The 22,279-nt window shown below is 25.4% G+C and overlaps 1 protein-coding gene across 1 annotated transcript; it reads left to right on the top strand.

Moving 5' to 3' along the window:
- Positions 1-792: 792 nt before the first annotated feature.
- LOC145832861 (thrombospondin type-1 domain-containing protein 4-like) lies at positions 793-21,825 on the top strand. Its single transcript, XM_082940104.1, has 16 exons — positions 793-933; positions 1,065-1,270; positions 1,541-1,607; positions 1,883-1,994; positions 2,333-2,481; positions 10,457-10,550; positions 11,522-11,632; positions 12,631-12,809; positions 14,041-14,389; positions 14,644-14,773; positions 15,805-16,012; positions 16,210-16,380; positions 18,169-18,360; positions 18,667-18,849; positions 19,443-19,587; positions 20,953-21,825. Exons 1-16 carry the CDS (start codon positions 820-822, stop codon positions 21,129-21,131), a joined length of 2,589 nt encoding a protein of 862 aa, XP_082796230.1. The 5' UTR covers positions 793-819; the 3' UTR covers positions 21,132-21,825.
- Positions 21,826-22,279: the final 454 nt, after the last annotated feature.

Raw genomic sequence — 22,279 nt, 5'->3', positions numbered from 1 at the left:
ATTTGTTATAAAAGTTTTAGTAAACTGCTTTCGTCGTCTTAACATTTGCTTATTTGTAGCTAGAGTTATAATGTTTTTTAGCAAAAATTATAGTTCAGTTTTTTTATAGAGAACTAATTTAATGATTGTTAAATAAATCTTTGAGTTTTTGTCATGTCTAAAAAAATGTTAGGGTACCTAAAAGTCAATAGTTAAAATTTAGTGAAGAAAAAATAACTTTAGTATTACTAAAATTTTGAACTTTATTGAGTTTTACTATTAATATAGTTTTAAAATAGAACTGTTTTTTACTGCAATTTTTATTTATTTCAAAAATTAATGTTTCATATTTGTCACAAATATACTCCATTTTGCCAATAGATATCAAGTGTAAATTTAAACAATTAATAAATATGATTTTATTTCTATAAATTTTTTAGTTATTGTTTGTCTTAAATAAAAAGTAATAGTTTTTCATAGATCAAAATATTGTATAAAGTATAAGTTTAGTTTATACTTAAAGTAGTATTTCTTTATACATTATATAGCTTATATTTAGCTTAATTGTTTTTAAATACTTAAAACTTTAATAAGATTTATTTCTAAACTATCTGTAGTAGTATAAAAATATTTTCTCATTAATTTTTTTTCAGTTAGATGCATACAATAATAAGAACAATAGCATTAAAAAAATTAAATTTTGTAAAAAAAATATTTATTACCAACTTTAAGAGAGTTTTAAATAGTTTAAAGTATAAAAAGGTTTCTATTAAGGATATCTATAGCTAAAAGTAATTCGTTTTTATACGTTTAGATACATTTTAGAAAATAAAATTAGCCATGGGATCAGTTTCAACAATCATATTTTTACCACTAATTTTGTATTCTTATGTTTTAATTAACGGACAAGAAATTCCTTCTAGAAGCTTGTATCAAGATTCTAGTATACTGCAGGTAATTTTAAATTAAACTACTTTTTAAAAAGTTTAAAAAGCTCGGAAAATCTATCGTAAAGTACTGAATATACAGTTTGACAGTAATAACATAACTTTTAGCACTATTTAGAGTAAAAACTAAATTTTTAGGGATTTCCGAAAAGAAATAAACCAAGTTACCACCAGCTGAGAGCGGTACCTTTTGGAGGAGGTTGGCACAGCTGGGGTCCGTGGAGCGGATGCAGCAGGAGCTGCGGTGTTGGGGTTCAGGTTCGCACGAGGAGGTGCGCATACACTCCTTACTACAGGAGGAGACTGAACGCGAGAGGAAGCAACCAGTACTCGCATCACTTGCAGTCAGTTGGTTTGAATTAAATGGTGAATTAACCAATGTAACGGAATAGTAGTGGTAGTTGAAACCCTAATAAAGAAATTTGGTAGTGGTAAAAGAATTAAAAGTATAAATAAAGTACAACTATTATCTTAATTGTTTTCAAATACTTAAAACTTTAATAAAATTTATTTCTAAACTATCTGTAACAGTATAAAATATTAAAAATGTAATAGTATAAAATAGTATAACATATATAAAATATTTTTAATAAAAAGTAAAAAAATCCTAACAGAAACTACCGCCCACTACCTCCATCATGCAAAGGAGCAAGCAAAAAGTTTAGAATATGCAACATTCAGGTTTCTTGAAGATGTTTTTAAAAGCTTGTTCAATTTTTACTTTCGACCACAAAAAAATTCATAAAAACAAAATGTTGTTTGTTTTAAAAAAATGTTAAATTTTTCACATTATTTGTAAACAAACAAATAATTTATCATTTAGAACAAAATTGAAATTCAGTAGACAACAGTAACGTAATAAATAATAATAAAGTTTGAAAAAAATATAACTTTCATCCGCGTCGAATGAATTATCGTTGTCATCGATTACTCACGACTCCACCTAACGGTAACAGAATTGCGCTGATGGTAGTAACAACAGTCGTGCTTCATTATGCAATTCTTTAAGCAACCAGCAACTTTATTTGCAACAACAAACACAATACAGCTGGAAGCCGTGGGACAAAGGTAACTTATTATTACATAATTTGTTGAAAAATGTTGTAGACATCAACAAAAATGTTTATAGTTGTCTACCTTAAAAATAATATTTTTTGTATCAAATTTTAAAAGTAGTTTTTGTTGGCAGTTATTTAAATATAGGAATTGTAAAAAAAAAAATATGTTTGATTTGAAGTTTTACTTAATTTATTGATAAAATTAGTTGTTGCTTTAACTACTTTATGCTAAAACTAGCCTTTTTAAAAACGTTGTTTTCTGAAAAAATAAATAAAAACTTAAATTTAAAACCAAATATGTTTTATTTAAATTGTATCTTCAAAATAAACCAAACCAATAAAATGCAGGTGGTCTACCGTGTAGGCTGACCTGCAAAGCTGTCGGACAAGCAGTGTTTTTTCAGGCAAAAGAAACAGTAGCGGATGGAACTGAGTGTCATATTACTGATAGATTTACTCCAAACAACAAAGCTGTTTGCATTCAGGGTCATTGCTTGGTTTGTCTTAGTTATAAAAACTAGTTGTAAAATATAAACAAAGCGCTAATCAAAAAAAAAAAAACAAGGTTTAGACAAAAAATAAAAGTTCGACGATGCAATAACTTTGCGATATTACCAAAGTCATACCGTTTATTTTAAATATAAGATATAAAAATCTAGTTTTAAACATTTTTTGATTAATCATGTAGTAAAAAATGTTACTTACATCATTTATCTTTTACTGCATATAGAGTGGTTAATACTTTTATCTATCGCTAATTAACACCTAATAGATTAAATTAGTTTTGAAGTAAAAACAAATTTTAGTTTTATAGGGATTATTAGTGCATAATAAAACTTTAAAAATACTTCAAATACAATAAAAAAGTTAATTTACTTATTTAAACTAATCACAAAATTTTTTTTTATAGATAATTTTGAAATAGTTAAATTGTAAATTACGGTTTAATAAAAAAACAATTACTTTAAAAGATGAATTTAAGTAATATTATGCTATAAAAGTTATAAAATTACTTCTGAAAATAAATCAGTATAGGTTTTAAATTAAAAGTTACAAAAACAAATGACTACAAAAAAACTTATAAGAATTAGCTTTGGTTTAAAGAAAAGTTTAGTTCTCTGTTTTTTTTTTGTTAGTTTAAGTTTGACTTGATCATTTCAAACCACTAAAAAAAAACTGTACATACTTTTTATATAAATTTATTTATAAATAATTATTTATGTGTACAAGGCTGTAAAAAAACTAAAATAACTCATCACAAGTACTTATAAATTTTGAGTCTAAAATTTTACTGGTAGCTTTGTTATATGTATTCTTTATAAGAATTAAATTATATTTGAATGTTTCGTAATAATAATACTTTTTCAAAAATTTAATTGTAACTTATGTAAATAAATAAACATATTCAAAATCTGTTAGTTTAAACCTTACTTTTTCAATGAAACTATAATCCTTATGTAAACTTTCTTACAAAGCAAAAAATGCATTAGTTACAAAACAAACTTAAAGGAGTGTTTGAAAGGAAGTATATATTTTTGCAAATTTATATATTTAAACCTAATTTATTTAATTTCTCCATATCTATAAAAGAGTTTTATAACTATATGTGCTTTATAATTATAATAAGGTACTTAAACAATCAGTATTTACTTACCCATTAAAACATTTTAGTAAAGATTGCATGTTTGCTAACTACTAAAAAACTATGTATTTATACGATATTATAAGTTGTAAGTAAATAATTTTAATATATATTATTAGAAAAACAAACAGTTTTTAAATTTATTTTAAGTTTAAACTTTAACAGAAATTTTAATTGTATTTGTTTAGTACTTAGCTTTAAAGTGTTTTATTTGTTTTGTAAACGATAAACTAAATTAGTAGCATAAATTTTTGAATACGTTAAAGTAAACATAGTAAAAATTTAATGCTAATTTGAAGTATATATCAAAAAGTTCATAAAATACTTAACATGTTTTATAACTTAATTGTTGCAGAGATTGAAAGTATTCTCAAAAAACTTTAAATAATTTAGTTTCATATTATCTTATTAAAAACTAGTTACATATGCTACATAAAAAAGCTAAAACACTATTACAAAACTTTCTATTAACAAATGCTTAGTATTTTTATTTATTAATACGTTAATAAAGAAATAGTTGTGGTAACACTGATATAGTTAAGAATAAAGTACAGTATTACAATAAGTTCAAATAAGCATATAAACACCAAAAATATCTAATAAAATTGTTTCTGTTAGACTTAGAATTAGTATGTCCTAACAATAAATAAAAAACCCGTGTTGTAACACTAATGCTATAAGTTAGTAAACTTATTACTTTAAAAAAGTCTTTTAATTTTTATTTATTGTACCTTATACTAAACTTAATGTTGTATTGAGAAACAGATAAAAAATATACAAAGCGTTTAGAAAAGGATTAAAGCTGTTTAATACAAGTTTCTAACGGTATGGACAACTAAAAAATTCAGGGGTTTTTTAATTAATTTAAGTGTAAAACTTTTATTTAACTTTTAATTTGATATTTTGTAAATAGAAACATTCTTAGTTTTTTTATACCACCTTAGCACATTTAATTGATTTTCAGTTGGTTTTATAATGTTTGTTGTATGGGTTTCTTAAAATGAAACTAATTTAAAATTAAGACTCATCTTATTCTACTTACAAAACATTCAATTTTTTAATAAACATTAAGTCATTGAATGATGGTGATGTCACAAATTTAAAACTATAAATGAGTTCTAAAAGTAGTTAAATGTTTTTACGTTTTAACCAATTTAACAAAATTTACATCTAAATACTTAATTGATGTAAAAAATTAATACATTAATCTGTTTAATAAACAAAAACTAACTTGAGATTTAGCAATTTCTTTTACTGCGAAAAGGTGTTTTAAGCAACGCATGTACAAAAGTTTAGTGAACTAAACACCAATAAAGATACTTAAAAACAGTGACAAGTTTGTTAGCAATGTTAGAAGTAGGTTGATCTTTAAACTTTTTCACTTCATTATAACTTAATGAAGTTGATTAACAAAAAAAAAAAACAGTTATTACTTACTTGATACATTTTGCTTTCATGATGAGACGTGATTTTAATTACTTTTATATTTTGTCGTAACTAAACTACTTTTTTGTTAATGGTTCTTGGACTACTGTGATAGTAAATTAAGGTTTATTTTTAATAGTATTAGCTTTTGCTGATAATTATAATTATTTTTATAGAAAAGCAATCTGTACTTATCCTATTGATAATAATAAATCAGATATTTTAATTTTCTTAATTTACTGATTTTTTATATACTTTATTAAATCACTTTTAGTTTAGTAAGCACATTTTATACTATATTATCGCTTTTACTATCATTGCTTTTATTTAACTTTGGTTGATCAAATTTTTCATAAATTATCATGTTGAATATAATGTTGTTTATAAACAAATTAAGTCTTATTATCTTAAAAATAATCTTTATTATGTTGTTTTTGATTATTCAGTTTAAATATTCTAATAGTTTTTACTAAATCTTTCGAACCAAAGACGGGTGGGTGTTTTATGTAAAAGTCATTCAAAAAAACTTTATTACATGTAAAACAAGAAATATGAAAAAAAAGTCTAAGCGAAAATCAAGAAGGAAAGATTCTGACAAATTTTATTTCTTTTTTAAGATTTTACTACTCTGTTTAAATTTTGAAAGCTTTTTCATAGTTTAAAGTTTTTTTAAACTAAGTACTTTTAGGCGATTAATATCGTGTAGTGAACATATAAATAGTTTAAAGCATAATAGCAAATTAACATACACTATGCAATTTGTATACAAAATTTAAGTACTTGTGTTTACTTTAAATTTAGAACTAGGTGTAATTGTGAATTTTTTTTTTAACATTTATGATACACATACAGCCTGTTTTTGTAGATATGCTTAGATTAGGAAAAAAAATCTTTCGTTACTGAAAATACTAACAAAATTGATCTAAGAAAAAAATTAAAAACAATTCATTACTAGTAAACTGTTTTTGTTTAAATAACTTAAAGATACTCTTTAAAAAAAAAATTCTTTACCACATTTTACCACATTTTTTACAAACAAAAGTTTAGTTTCTTGAACTGTTTACATAGTCAAACTTATATACTGTTTGCTATTAGTTTATTAGTATGAATAAACCATTTAACCAGATTGTCAAATTTTTACAAACTAATTTTTACATTTTGTTTACAATTGTCCAAATAAAAAAAATATGGAAATAACTTGTATTTTGTTTTAAAGAATGTAACTTTATAGTTAGTACAAAATCAATTTAAAAACATATCAGGGGTTTTAGATAAGTTTCCCTTTTAGAAGGTGGATCAATATAGCTGTTTTTAGTTTATGGCGGTCAGTCAAAAAAGAAACAAAAAATTATGTAGTTGTTCAATTTTCTTTAGCGGTATACATTAACTTTTTCTCAATTAAAACTTGGTTTTAAGGTGCGTCCAAAACATGCTTTATTTTTTCACTACACTGTTGACTGCACAACTAAGTTAAGACGATTGGATCTTTTGACAATGAATTGTTTTAAAAGTTTTTTTTTTTGCTTTTTATTGTGTTATCTAACGGTAGAAGACTTTTTTTTTCAACGTAATATTTTAGATGTTTTTTCTGAAAGTTTTCATAGCTTTGTTACTCTATTTATAAATGTTTAGTGTGACAAGTTTTTTTTTTGATGCATCAAGAACTGATTTGAAGTGGTTTAAGAATGATTTAGTTGTTTAAAACGGACTAAATTACAGTATTTTACTGCTGTTCATAGAACTAATTATTCTTTCTTGTGTTAGTTTAAATTACAGTCTTATAAAACTTTGAGCCTGGCAGTAAAAATATTTCAGACGATGAAGTTGTAAATTTTAAACTTTTATTTTTAGACAGAGTTTTATATTTGTTATCGATTAAGGATAATTTGCATTAGTTTCAGTTTACTAGATAACAAAAAACAGACTAGCTGAAATTAAATCCTTGAATAGAAAAGTTTATTATTCAAATACTTGCTTTTAATTTTTGTAATGGTTGTACATACATTTTTTTGAAACAGTTTAACGCAGACTTTTGAAACTTTGAAAGTTTTACATTAAAAATGAAAGAAAAAGTTATTTAAATTTTAAAGTGCCGAACTACTTATGTCTAACAGCATATGATTTGAGATTCAGAATGAAAGATGGAAGGTCAACTACCGCTGTTCAAACAACGTTTCGACGGCTGATAGTTGCGCGACCCAAGTCACGGTGTACTTAGCGGTTTTACTTGCGATAGCAAAACAGGTTTGAGAGAGAGCTGACTGAAAAAAGTGTTCATACGCTGCCGAGGCGACAAATGTAGTCCAGTTTAGTCGCAATGTCGCTTTAATATATAACATTGATCACGTTAGCTTTAGCTTAAGACTTCTTGTAAGGATACTTCGTTTTTGTACCGCAGATTTATTAGTGTGTTCGTTGAAGTTCTCTTAAATATTTGTATTAAGTTTAATTTTGTTTCGACTGTATTTCACCTCAGGTTGATATTATTATGTATGTGTTTTTAACTTTCTATTAGTGATCACACGTATTACGTTTGTTTTAGTTAACAAGTTCTGTACAAAGCTTAGATTAATACACCCGGAAAGATTTTCTATACATGAATAAAAGAGGAACTTTTACAGACTGTAAGTTTAGCAAAGTTTAGGAAAAAATTTAAAACTTCAAAGATTGAAATATTTTAAAACCTTATTTAATAAAGAAAACCATAAAAAAATTTTTTGAAGTTAACAATTGAAATAATTAAAATAACTTAAAATAGTCTAGAAATTTCTTTTTGCGTCACACGAATATATATAAATAAATTAATCAACTAGGTTTTAGATATATTTTGACATAAGTTAAATTCCTTACAGTAATTATGCTAAAATATTAATATATAAAAACGCAAACTTTAGTTTGAAGTTATTTAAATTACATGTTAAAGTTTTAAACAAAAAAAAACTATCATTAAAACTTATTTAAAAAAAAAATCTAATTACTAAAATTGCGAAAGATCTTTCTTGTTTGTATTAAAAATCATTGATGAAAAAAATTTTATAATATATTTAATTTTGGTATATCAGAAACTTAAAATTTAGATATAAAACACTTTTGTAAATAAATATCGAAAAATGTAGAATTTGTTTAATGTTATTAGCGGAATTTGAATAATAAATTATTTGAAAACATATTTTTCTATAAACCTTTGTTGTTTGTGTATTTTTTATGATTAAACAAATTTTTCTGGTAAATTTTTGATCGTACTTATTTACTTATCGCTTGCACAAAAATCTGCGTAAAATTAGATTATTAAATTATACCTGCAATCTACATCATAATTTTAGCATAATGATCTAAATACTTTGTCAAACCATCATATGCTAGTTTGTTCTGAAAAATAAATATATAGACCGACAATAAGCTGACATGAAAGACTTTGAACGCCAGTATACAAGATTAAGCACTGTTACTTATAACTGGATTCAACTTATATTGAACCATTAACGACATTAAAAATTGTTTTTATAGAATATCTAAACTATGTTAAACTTAAATATTATTTCATACTTTAATTAAATAGTGTCTGTTTCAATTAAATTTATACTGTTTGTTCCGCAGAAAAATAATACTTAATTGGTAAAATTCTTTGCATTTATTTTAACATGAAAGTACTTATATATGCACTCACAATATTTTTCTTTCAACTCAGTATAACAGTAAAAGCAAAAAGGAAACATAAAAAGGTGAGATGTTTTTAAAATGTACTTACACTTGAGACAGATATGAACTACATATTGCGATAACAGCTCACAGTTTTTTTCTCTTATCAACTGAGATGGCTATTTTCTTAGATCATACCATGTACATAATCAGGCGAAACAAGTTAATATTTTTAACTAACATGAAAATTTTAATATTTAATTTCAGCTTTCCTCGTGCTCCAAATTTTTCTTCACTGTTTTGCGTCACAATTATGCGCGTATACATTATTCAATAGACGAAACATGTTTCGTGCTAGGCGCTGGCTTATAATTTGAATTTAAAATAAAAGCTGCGCATAATGCATTTCATTAGAAACATATTTTTATTTTTACAAGTGAAATGACACACCACATTGAATTAAACGCTAGACTAGAGCTAAGGGAAAGACTGCATTAAGAAATTTTACAAATACAACAATTCTCCAAGCAGTGTTTTTTACGTGACGGTTTTATGGTGAGGCATGGCGGCCGGTGTAATTTAAACTAAAGTGAAATGAGTAAATAGAAGCTTTAATTAATGCACAATGGTCGTACATAGATGCTGAAAGCTGATATCTATCCTCACTATTGTTTTAGAGCATTTGATATGATACAAGTAATAAAATGTTTTTCATAAAATAAACACTTTATGATTTGCAATAATATTTGATAGTATACTTTGTAAAAGATATATTTATGTGAAAACAACATTTAACATATTAAGAAAATAAGTTTTTTTAGCAATAAGTTTATTTTTTGCACTTTTAAAGGTTTTCGAACAAAGTTTCTAAATAACTTGTTTACTATCAAAGGTAAAAGTTTAATACAGATTGCCTAACTTATTAAAGTATCATTTAGAATACTTTAAGAACATTTTTAAACAAAAAAAATGTTTGAAAATATATAAGACTAACGATTGATTTTTTAATATCAAAAAACAATTTTGACATGTATTTTTTTCTAACTATGTTTGATATTTCTTTAAAAAACATTAAATCGAAAAAAGCTAAAGTAAACTGCTTAGTTTTAGCATAACGACTTAAAATGATCTTTAGACAATTCAAAAATGCAAAAAATAAAGAGTGATAGTTTTAAAAAATCAAGCTAATTGGTCAAAGAACAATTTTTAGTTTTTAGTTATGTTTTTCACGTTTAAAAGTATAGAACTACTAGACTTGAAGCAAAACAGTTTAAAACGAAAAGCTTTTGTTTGTTACAAAGAAGTATTAATTTACTTTATCCAATTTTATGCTAAAGTAAAATTTTTAGCCAATAAAATTCATAAAACCTAAAACATTTGGTCAGCATTAATCTCATTTCCATAAGCAGCACCTTACACATGATAAGTTGAATCGAGTTTGTGTGGTTTAAAAAATTATTGAAACAAATTCAGTGTGCGACACACACTGGGCGTATTTCTGAACAATGATAAATTGCTTTAAACAACATTACCGTCTGTGCTCTTAAGCATTGATAACCAATTTAAAATGTGTTCGCTGACTTATTCACAACGCTAAAGAGAAATACCACAAGGTTGTTTATACAAGCTCGACATAAAAGAGACATGATCAACTAAAATGTAAACCTTTTTAATCTAAATTTTGTGTATGCTTTGTAAACTTTAAGATAAAATTGGTAAGTAAGCAAAAAAAAAGTTTAGAAAATAAAATATTGTAATAATTGCAGACAGTTGGATGTGACCTCATTGCAGGATCCCAAAGAGTTGTGGACTCTTGTGGAATTTGTGGAGGAAACAACTCAAGTTGCCAGCTAATTGAAGGTTTATATTTAGTTTTTTTTCATTAGTTCTATAAATGAATAAAATTAGGAAATTTTAGAACATAACGAGTGCAAAAATGTTTTCAATGTTTTAAATAGTTGTTTTGAAAGATACGTGCTGTATATTTTTTTAAACTTTTAAAAACAAATATTCCTTGTTAACAATTTAGCTTTTAGCCAGGTTTACATAAAAACACTTTTCAGCACTGTTTACACGGATAATTAGGAGTCAATTACTCGGTCCTTTTATCTTTTGAAAAATCAAACTTGAGTTCAATTTTTTATTATTTTGATTATTTACAATCTGATCTTTTTCAATTGTTTGTGAACGTTATAAACCACAGAAGATGTTTGATAACGATCCGTTGACATGTTCGTTAATGAAAGTCTTTTAAAGTTCACAGTGGGTCATGTAAACTATAAAAGAATATAGAACAAAGTTGTTTGTTTAAAGTGCAGTTTAATTGAACATTTAAAAACAGAAAACGTTAAACAATTTTATATAATTATATTAAACTTGGCCCTTAGATTTGTACATAATTTAGAAAATTGTTTGTATTTAGAAATAGAAACTTAAAAAAAGATACTTAATACTTTTTAAACGTTTCTTTAAATCAAATCACACTTTTGAAACAAAAAAAATATTTAAGTCATTTTTTAAGGCTTTATTTTACGGCTTGAATATAAAATTGTATACTATTTATCTGGACAAGACGTTAAAAGGTATCGAAGGTGTGCGACTCGATAACCGAAAGGTTTTTTCGTGCACCAGGTCCTAAGACTAAATATTCTAAGTGATTTTTTTAATAGTTAAATAAACCATATGTATATATATATATATATATATATATATATATATTTGAATTTTTTGACAAAAAGTATTTTTTAGTTTGTCAAACAAATACTTTATGTTTTTGCTAGATTTTTTTCACTTGTTGATTTGAAATCTTTACTACTTTTATAACTTTTTAGAAAGATACAGAAAGCAGTATGATGATATTGGCTACCATGATATAGTGACTATACCAAGTGGAACAAGAAATATAAAAATTTATGAACTTTCTACTAGTCAAAACTATTTGGGTGAGCTTTAAGTAAAAAAAAATCTTTAATTAAAACGAGTTGATTGAGCTTTTTATAAACTCTATTATTGTTAATCTAGTTAGTTAAAAAAACTAGTTATAAACGTTGTGGTATAGTAACATGCCAGCTACAGTCTAATACACCATTTCAAAGTGTCTATATGTAACCACAATCTTTTGCGACACCTGTTTTATTAAGCATATTAAACAACTTTCAGTCGCTTGTTGTTTTTAATACTCTTTGAAGCTATGTAATTTCGTGCACACAAAATGCTCTAAGAAGCAACCCAACTTGGCCTTTGTTACACGTAACATCAACAACAGACAAAAACAAAGCTCTTGGCTTTGACTTAATCTGGTTATAGTTGGCGGTGCGGCTTTATCCTTTTGCTTTTAAGTGGCCACTCACTGACTTTCCCCCGAAATCATGCTGCGTGAGATGTGAATTTAAATTGATTGAAAGTTTTTCAAGTGCGAGACATAAACTTGGAAATTTTGTGTAATAAAGAAGTCATGGTTTCCATCGCTTTAATTGTTAAGTGCACAGATGTAATTTTAAACTGTAATTAGTTCAAGTTTTAAAATCACGTTTAAAATTGAGAGAGCCTTGCTTACTATTAAAGACTAGTTTTTCTAAGCGTATCATTTAATTAATGTTTGCTTTTAAACCTTTATATGAAAATAACTTTTACTTTTAGAATTCAAAAAGTAGTTAAAGTCTGGTGATAAAAGTATTAATTAATCAAGGGTTTATTAGTTTAAGCTCTGGTTCATCTTTTACAAAATTGTTTCATAAGTGTTTTGTATAGAGATGTTGAAAAAAATACAAATTCTATTAAGTGGTGTAAGGCTTGATATTCAACTTTATTTTCGTGTGTTTCGTCAGTTTTTGTTTTATAAAGATATTGTAAATATGCAGTTAACCAATCTGTTTTATTTTGTTTTACTAAGTTTTATAATACTACTTCTAATGTATGTGAAAATAAATATTATTTGTAGCATTAAAGTCGTTAGAAGGAATTTACTACTTCAATGGAAATCTGCGGCAGGGTTTACCTGATCCTTCAGATACTTATGACATCAGCGGAGTTCCTTTTAAATATGTAAGACCTTTTCAAAGCGAACAAGGGGAAGTAATAACCAGTGATGGACCTACTACAGTTCCACTTCAACTTGTGGTAAACTTCTAAGTACTTTTTTGACTTAAGCTAAATGAAAAAAAGTCTTTTTACAGACATTTTGTAAACATTAGGTTAAAAAGGTAATCAAGTTTTCAAAAGAAACAATAAAAATAAGTTTTATGACTAGTTTATTAACAATAACAATGAATGATTGAAAACTACATTGTTTGAAAAAAAGTTACGAGACACAAAAGCAGCTATTAACGAGTAAACCTTTAACTAATATAAAAATTACTATTAGTTGTCAGATATACTTAAAGTTCCATTTAAAAGTTAATTAAAACCTAATATTATTTTTAAGTTTGCATATGATTTACGATTCGTGCTCAAACCTGAGTTTTATGATGTTTAATTTAAGATAAAATCTTAGACGATTAATTAAAACATTCTCATCAAAATTTGTTTACCCTTTTGAAAAAATGGATTATTAAGCTTAAAAACGAAGGCCTCGAAAATAAATTAACTTATGAAACACATGTTAAGCGTTTAATCAAAAATAAATTTTAAGCTTTAGTTTACTTACTTTTTTTAATGATAAAGTTAAAAAATAAAGTTTTGAAAAATGCAGAGTCATTTGTGTATTGATAGCTTGTTTAGAAAAAGTTGTTTAAGAAGCATGGTTAATATCGATTTGTTTACCTTCAATAATTAAACACCTAAGTATTTTTTTTCGCATTGTTAAAAACACCACAGTACGCACTTATTTTTGTATTAAGCAGAATTAATCGGATATTTATAAGTTTATTAATATCATAGATTTAAATTTCGTATGTTCTTTGCATAGAACTTAAAAAATAAAAATAGTTAAGAAAGCTTAACATCAGTTAAATAAACCAGTGTTAAAAAAAAAACTATCAAAGTATTAAGTTTATATTTTTAACTCTAATTAAAAACTGGTACATATTTTTCAATAAAAAATATATGAATTTCAAAAAGTTAAAATATTTTTCAGTGGTTACCAAGTGTTTGAAAAATCGTTCTTTAAATTACTTTTTTTTGTCAGTTTTAATGTAGTTTTTCAATACCGTAAGCTACTTTAACTATAATTATGTTTAAGCACATGGTAAATATAAAAAATAAACTTTTACTTAACATACTTAAAAAAGTAAGCTCAATTAATTTTCAAATTTTTGTACAATAATCATTATAAGTGTTTTTGAAAAGTTTATAAGAAAATAAAAGTCTTTTTTGAACAATTTACAATATTAATTAACCGTTTTTTATTCAGATATACCATCAGACGAAAAATCCGGGAATTCACTATAGATTTGTTAAGCCTAAAAAGGAAACCAGAAAACCTATTTTGAAACCTAAAGCACCCGGTGTCATAGAACTCACAAATGACAATGCTGAACCTTTACCAATAAACATTCAGCCGTTTCATAACGATGTACTTACTATAAACCACGATGGAGTCACGTCCCAAATAGATGTGTACCCAACTGAAAAGGCGAATGAAGAACAGTTTAAAGACAGAAGAAATTCAGAAAGTGTAGAAAGTGTTGTAACAAATGACAGAGTCGCTGTCAAATGGAAAGACATGGGATATGGAGAGTGTTCAAAAAGCTGTGCTGCAGGTTTAGTTTCTGAATTTTTGTTTTTTTTTATGTTTTTTTAAACCCAATATAACTTATTTAATTTTAGCAATTCTTATATAAAATTTTTTAAAATTAAATATAAGTACCGGAACATACAAAATCTTTGAAAAAGCATAAACTTATGTTTTATAAGAAAAAAAAACTTAACAAGTAATGTTCTTAAAATATTTTAGTTATCTTGAAACAAAGTTATAAACGCTAAAAGTATAAAAACCTTAGTACAACTTTTGCAGGTGTACAAGTATCTACAGTTAAATGCGTGCTTAATAAAACTCGAGAAATTGTTGCTGATAGGTTTTGTAAACGTTTGTACAGACAAAAACCCCGTCTCAAGGTTTGTAACAGAAAAGCATGCGGACCTTAGTGAGTTATTTGAGTTCATAAAATTAGCATTTTTGATAAAATGCAATCTTTGAAAAATATTAGTTTAATACTAGTGTTATTTTATTTACAAAAAATCCTATCTAAAGCTAACACCAAAAGAAAATTTAAGTTTTTGTTTTAAAATGTAAACAAAACAAAAGTATTTTTAATATCTAATAAAAGTATTTGTTTACCAAAAACTGGTATCCTACTAAAACATATATCCAATTTGTTCATTAAACTAATGAGTTTAGACGTAGATAAATATCAAAGGAAGTATTTAACTTGGTTTTTTAGCTTACGTGATACTTATTAATTGAAATTTTAACAATTATAAAGCAAAGATCAAGTACGAAAGAAAACTTTACTGGCTCAAGTTCAATTGAATAAAACTTATATCCCTTGTATCTGTTAATCTTTTACTGCAAATGCATATACTGTCTGATTACATACTTAAATATAACAACTTTTGTTTTGGCATAAAGATTTTTCGTTCTGGTAGAATACTAGTTTTTAAATTTAAAATGCATAGATTTACTAATATAGACAAAATTAAATAAAATCGTAAAATTTTCATTGCAACAAAGTTATCAGATTATTAAACTAGTTTTTTAATGATAAAAACTACGTTAAAATTTTTTATAAAGGATGTGTTTACAACATTAAGTAACGTTTTTTGTTTTACGTAAAAAAATCAATTTAGCTTTGTTTTATTGAAGTTTAAAAAAACTTTACTCATAAACATCTTTCCAAAACAGAAATATTTTTCCATCAGTTATTTTATAGCAAAACATTTTTCTAACAAATTAAACTGAAAAAAGTTTTAACTACATGTCGGATATTAAAAACGTAATAAGTTTAAGTTCGCCAGAACAAACTGCATATTTTCAAAATAGTACTAACAAAAGTAGTTATATAGTTTTTTTAAACTTATAAAAAAAACTATTAGCTGTTTTAATAAATGTACCAAGTATAACTTATAAAGTTCTAAAAAAACAATGATTATATGAATCATTTTTGAAAACTTACAGTTATTCGGCTGGGTCTTGGTCACCATGTAGTAAATCATGCGGAGTCGGTAGTAGGACTAGAAGTGTGACCTGCAAGCAAGAATTTCCAGGCAACTTCATTACAACAGTTTCTCACAGGAAATGCAAAAATGTTAACAGACCCGAGACACATGAAAAGTGTCAGGTGCAAGCTTGTGCCAAATGGAAGTTTATAACTGAATGGTCTCAGGTTTGTAAAAACAAAACTTGCACATAAATTACTTAGTAATCAAAATTCAAGTAAAAAGAAAGTTAACAATTTTATATCTGATTTGATAACTTTAGTCAGAAAAACTTTAATTCCCTTACACTTTAATAAAAATATGTATAAATAAAACATTACAAGCTAACATGCAGTCTTTTTATCAACCAAACTTAAATTTGCAGTGTTCAGTTGCTTGTGGATCAGGAAAGCAATACAAGAATGTGGCGTGTGTCGCTGGCGATGGAACGCAATTACCAGAAAAATTTTGTCCTTTATCTCGCCGCCCCCAGACTATTAGAACTTGCCACGCTGGCCCATGCATGACAAGATGGTTCACTGCTGAGTGGGACAAGGTAAACTTTGTGAAAAAACGTTTACTTAACTTTTACTAGAACAAATTTCACGTGTGACACGTAGCTTCAATAGCAGTCTTAACAACGGTTGCACTTTGAATTCATAATGGTAATCGCGGGAGCTTTAGTGTGTAGCTTTGTTGAAAGGGTTTTGTTTGTACCTAAACATGAGAAAACGTCAGCGCAAGGTTTAACTTGTCTAGTTAAACTGATTAAAAGCTAAACTTCAAATATTTATGCTGAAGTGTGAGGTCCTATGCTCATTTGTTTATGTTGTAAAACGCCACTCTTGCTTTGAGGAAGCGGGTAAACTAAAACAACTGAGTCAACTAAAACCGTTTTTCACAAAAGTTCGTTTTATAAAGTATATAAGAAAATCGCTTTGTTTATATGAATATTTTTTGAAAAGTTGTGCATAGTTTTCTTTAAAAACTATACTCACTGCGAAACTATTAAGACATTACTCTATATAAATACTAGCTGTATGTTAACAAATTTGAAAATGAATTACTCATTTCTGGTTTAATATTAAGTCTTGTAATGTCTTATAACTTAAAAAAAATACTTATGCGAATTTATTTAACCTAATCTAAACGTATAAATATTTAATGAAAACTAAAATATAGGAAAATTGTAATATAAAATGGTTGAAAAAATACTATGCCCTGTTTTAAGTTAATCAAACAGCTTAGTTTATATTTGAAAAAAAAAGTTATTGATCTATTTTTTCTAAAAAAAAAAATTTACTATCTTTTTACTAATGCTGTTTTCAAAACTGTATTTCAGCAGCTAAATAGTAATTATTTTCTTATCATATACTTAGTAGTAACAATATACCACTAAAACATTTTACTCTGTTACATTTTTATTCCGTTTGTTTAACACAGAAAAAATAATAAAGAAATTAAAAAAGTTTAAGCCTTAAATAAAAACGGTCTACTTTAATTTAGTTAGTTTAACATTAATTAAATTGAAAAACCTAGTACTTTTATATTTCATCTTACTATCAAAAAACTACTTCGTTTATTACTTATTGTTTTAAGCGGTTAAAAAAGAGTTTTTGACTAAAGTCTAAAGAGGTTTTAAGTTTTATAACAAAATTTCGCATAATCGATATCGTATATTTTTAGTTTAGCTTAAACTATTTTTTTTCTGAAATCAATTATCAAATATACAGCATATTTTTTTATAATTTTTTTGTAAACTTGTCTACAAAAATAACAATAATAATTACGTAAGTACTAAGACTTGTAGAAATATAATGCTTAACTCATGTTAAACACTTTTTTTCGTTTTAGTAGATCTACATTTAATCTTATACTAGAGGTTTTAAACGATATCCATTAAGTTGATGTTTTTTTAGATATAGTTTTTATGGTAAATACGCAAAAAAAGTCAAATAATTAGAAAAAAAGAGTTATATATGTATTTAGTGAATATATTCTCTATTTATTTTGGTGTTATAAAATTTCAGCACATTTTACATAAATTGTTTTTAGAAAAGGCTAACTAAAATTATTTAATTTTATTTGAAACGTCACAATGTGTTTTTTGTTTGGTTCTTTAAAAATTTTGCTTTGTACTTTATTTTGTTCTGAAGATATGTGCTAAACATTTAAACTAAGTAAACGATTCGAAAATTAGTTGTTTTTTAATATTATAAATATATATGTATATATATATTCAGTGAATAAATTCTCTATTTAAATAAGCTCTTTACATTTAAGTAAATTGAGCAATCTTTTATAGTTAAGACAAATAACTATATAACACAAAATTAAAAAATAGTGCACTAAAATGGACTGCAACGAAGTTGGTTTCCAAAAACGCAACGTATTTTGTGTAAACACAGCCAATAGAGTCAGTGGTTGTCGCAAAAACTACAAGCCTGGCTCAACACGCAACTGTACTGCTGACTATGACGTAACTTCGAGGACATGTGAGGTCAAGTACGAATGGTTTTCGTCTCAGTGGTCAAAGGTGAATTAAAATATCTACGAAATTTAATTGTGGTTTATTTTATCGTTAAGATTTCTAATAAAGGTGTAATTTACTTGTATTTAAGCACCTAAATTACATGTTTCTTACAAAGTCAACAAAGCGTTTTAAACCTTTTAATAGTTACCTTCCGTTTAACGTAAGTAAAAAGTGTTATTAATCTTATTGTTAGTTTTTAATTTTACTTTGATGTGTATACTCCTAAATTTTTTAAATTAAGTGTAAAATTTGCAATTTTTTCTACAATTCATAAGAACAGATTAACCTTTCTTAAATTAACCATAACAGTGTTCGGTCGATTGCGGAAAAGGTTATCAGCAGAGAATTGTTTCTTGTATGAAGGTGTTTGCGAACGGAACTGTAGAGCTTGTAACACAAGACAGATGTAATCTTGATAGCAAACCCACTACTAGCCAAAACTGTCATATAGCTAATTGCGACGCTAAATGGCACTTCACTAAGTGGTCAACAGTAAGTAAAGTGCATTTTAAAGGTGTTTTTGAATGGAAAAAACATCTACTAGTTATTAAAAAGCTGCATAATACTCAAAAAGTTTTGTTTAAATTTTTTTTAAATATTTTATTGTAAAGTAATGATACAATTATATTTATAATCTAGAAATTAAATTTAGCGTATTAAAGTTACTAAATAGAAACTAACAGATTAAAAGAAAGTCTATATACAGCTATAGAATAAAAACTAAATATAAATAAAAGTTTTTATGAATGAGTACTTTACAAGAAAAGTGTTTTTTTCATTTTAGTTTTATTCAGCCACCAAAAATATTAACTCTTTGTTTTAAATAATTAATTCGTTACAAAACTAAAAAGGTGTTGTTTATTTTGTATAGCCATTAAAATATCAAAGTTTTTTTCTTACAGCAAAGGTAAACTTATAACTTAGCTTGTCTATTGCATCCGATCATTAAACTTTAAAAATTTTTAGTTTATTCCTTTGTGTAAAAAATTGTACAAATGAAATTGTGTTATTATATATTCATTTTCACCTTTTTAGCAAAGTTTGCTAGTTTTTGAATCTTAGTTGAAATATTGAACACATTTTAGTGTTCAAAGTCTTGTGGCGAAGGAAGACATTTCCGGTTAGTTCAATGCTTAGACAATGAAGGAAGAATAAGTGAAAAATGTGAAGACAGATTGAAACCTGCAACGCAGCAAGCATGTACTGTTTCTTCTTGTGAACTAGTGTCAAGTAAGTTAAGACCAATTAAACTTGCTAAATATATATAAGTTTGTTATGACATATGGCTGGAACTCGTAAGCTGAAACATTTGTGATTAAAAAACACATAACATGTATATTGGTAAAATGCTATTGCAAAAAGTCCAAAATGCAGACACTATATTTTCATGAAGATTAAAAAGATTTAAGTAACTTAGTTCTTTATATTGTATTTTATATTTATTGTGAGAGTGTTTTAGCTTCTTGCAATGTTGAATTTAGTTATTAAAAAAAAATGTTTTTACATTGATTTACAACTATTTGTTTAATGCACTAACTAATAACTTTAATTAATTATTGCTTATTGTTTACCCAACTAACCATCCACTTAAATATTAATCCACATAAAGTTTAATTAACACTTTCGAGTTGTAGTTGTAGTTACTAACTTTAGTACGTCCAATTTATTACAAAATTACTTAGATTTAGACTTAAAATTAGATAGGTATTTCTATGCTGTTCTAAAAAAAACCTTTAAAAAGTTAAAAAACGATCAAAACATAATAATAACTATTTTAAGAATATAACGAATTAGACCCTTTAGACTCCGAGGTAAATATCCGAGGTAACTTTCATAAACAATAAAAGTTTCAACATTGTAAATTATTATGTACGTTTAAGGAACAAACGAATTATTGTTTGGTAGAGCTAACTAAGTTAAAGATTCTTAGTGTACAAATAGAATTTTAACTGTTATTGCATTAAGTTTTGTTTTGTATCTTTTTTTACAATTTTTTAATAACAACATTTTAAAGTTTTAAGAGCCTTCAAAAACTAAAACTTTGCTTTGAAAGTTGAAACAAACAGGTTTAATAATTTATTGATATTGATTGTTGAGAGAAAAACAAAATAAGGAAAAAACACTTATAAGTAATCTAGTTTGAAGTGCTTTTAAAAAACCTGATTATCATTAAAAACTGTCTTATATTTATATTTCTAATCAATGCCTTAAAACAGTCTTTTTTGAATACATAAATTTTTCTTTTTGACATTTCATTGAAATGTTTAAAAGACACTAGTTGTAAATAGGATAGTATAAAATTTTTTTATAACCTGCATCTAAATGATTTTAAAAAAACTATACACAAGAGCAAAAGGCAGTACACAAATTTAAGTATGTAATAGTTTTTGTTAAATACTGTTTCTTTTGTGATTTTTATTTGTTTTTATAAGGTTACAAAATAAATAATTTTCAATTTATTACTCTTGATATTTTTATACACTTAAAATAAAAATCGGTTTGATTGATCCAATTACAAAAATTTTTGTAAAGAAATTAAATCGTCATTGAAAAAACATAAAACAAAAGTTAAATAATAAAACATTTATTTTCTAGACTCATCCTGCGTTGATACGGCTAAAAAATGTAACCTCATTCTCAAATCAAGGTTTTGTTCTTATCCTGTTTATTACCAAGAACGATGTTGCAAGACGTGCAGTCAGGCAAAAGTTAGAAAATACAAACTGAAAAGACTCAGTAAGCGATCGCAACAAAGAAGGTCAACAAAAAGATGAAATATATAATGTAAAGTACATAGCAGCAGAAAAATATCTAGCTTCAAAGTTTTATACACCCTAGAAAGTTTTCACGTATGTAATGTGTGTTATTCGTGAATTTTAGTATGTTTACTAAAAATTGTAAAAATAATTGCTTTGTAGTTTAAACACGACTGAATGTTTTATTTAAAAAATTTTAAGTTTTGACTTTTTGTTTTTTTAGAATTTTGTTACTTTAGTCCTGTTTATTGATATTATTGTTATAGATTTAAAAAGACGAGAAATGGTATTTTGTTGTTGAATAATTACTAAACTAAAGAAAAGTTAGTTACTTCGACTTTGCTGTATTGATCATAGTTTTATAGATTATATATCTTTTTAAATTATAAATTTTTATAGCTTCACTTCAAACTTAGTTTTTAAAGGTTAATACTAGTATTAATGTTTTTAAATAAGTAACATATATGGTTTTAGAGATTTTGAAACTCTTTTAATGTTTTATACTTAAGAAAATTGACCTCTTTTAAAAAGACTGCTTTTTCAAATTTTGCAAAAAGCTACTAAAGTTTCTATTCAGCATAGCTAATTCAGAGTAGTACTTGTCAATAATAAGTTATTAAAAGTATTTTAACTTGCTAAGGTTACGTTTAAAAACTTTTTACTGCCCTTGAACATTCTTCAAATTTTCAATAAAAAAATTGTAAATTTTAAGATAAACTGACTTATATATAAAAAATTTGTTTTTTCAATGTTGTTTTTCGTTTTGTAAAAATTAAAAAAAAACAATTCTACATAATACGATTTATTTTACAAAAGTTTTAAATTTTAATGTTTTTACTGTAGACTGTAAAAAATAAGTTTCAAGTAAAATTACAATTGTAGACTAAGTAGTAATTCTTTTTAAAGTGAAAGTACTAGCTATTTTAATTGCTTATATTACTATAAAAAAACAAAGCAACTTCAAAAATAGATAAACTAATCAATTTTTTTTTGATACGCTTAAAGTTTGAGCTTATTGTTTGTATTATTATTAAATTTACTATACATAAGAATATGTTAATAAAATTTACTGCAAAAACTAGCAATTTATATATATATATATCGAGAAGCTTTTGTCTTTCAGATTTCAAAAAAATACATTTCGGTTATTCTTTAATATTTTTACA

The sequence above is a fragment of the Thalia democratica genome, chromosome 1 (genome assembly GCF_965202585.1).
Source record: "Thalia democratica chromosome 1, ktThaDemo2.hap1.1, whole genome shotgun sequence".
Taxonomy (NCBI): domain Eukaryota; kingdom Metazoa; phylum Chordata; class Thaliacea; order Salpida; family Salpidae; genus Thalia; species Thalia democratica.
The sequence above is the reverse complement of the archived record's forward strand: the minus strand, read 5'-3'. Positions and strand labels throughout refer to the sequence as shown.

Coding starts and splice junctions, on each gene's coding strand:
- LOC145832861 (XM_082940104.1), top strand. CDS start 820: ATGGGATCAGTTTCAACAATCATATTTTTACCACTAATTTTGTATTCT. Junction 1,995..2,332: donor CTGGAAGCCGTGGGACAAAG/GTAACTTATTAT, acceptor AATAAAATGCAG/GTGGTCTACCGTGTAGGCTG. Junction 19,588..20,952: donor TTCTTGTGAACTAGTGTCAA/GTAAGTTAAGAC, acceptor TTTATTTTCTAG/ACTCATCCTGCGTTGATACG.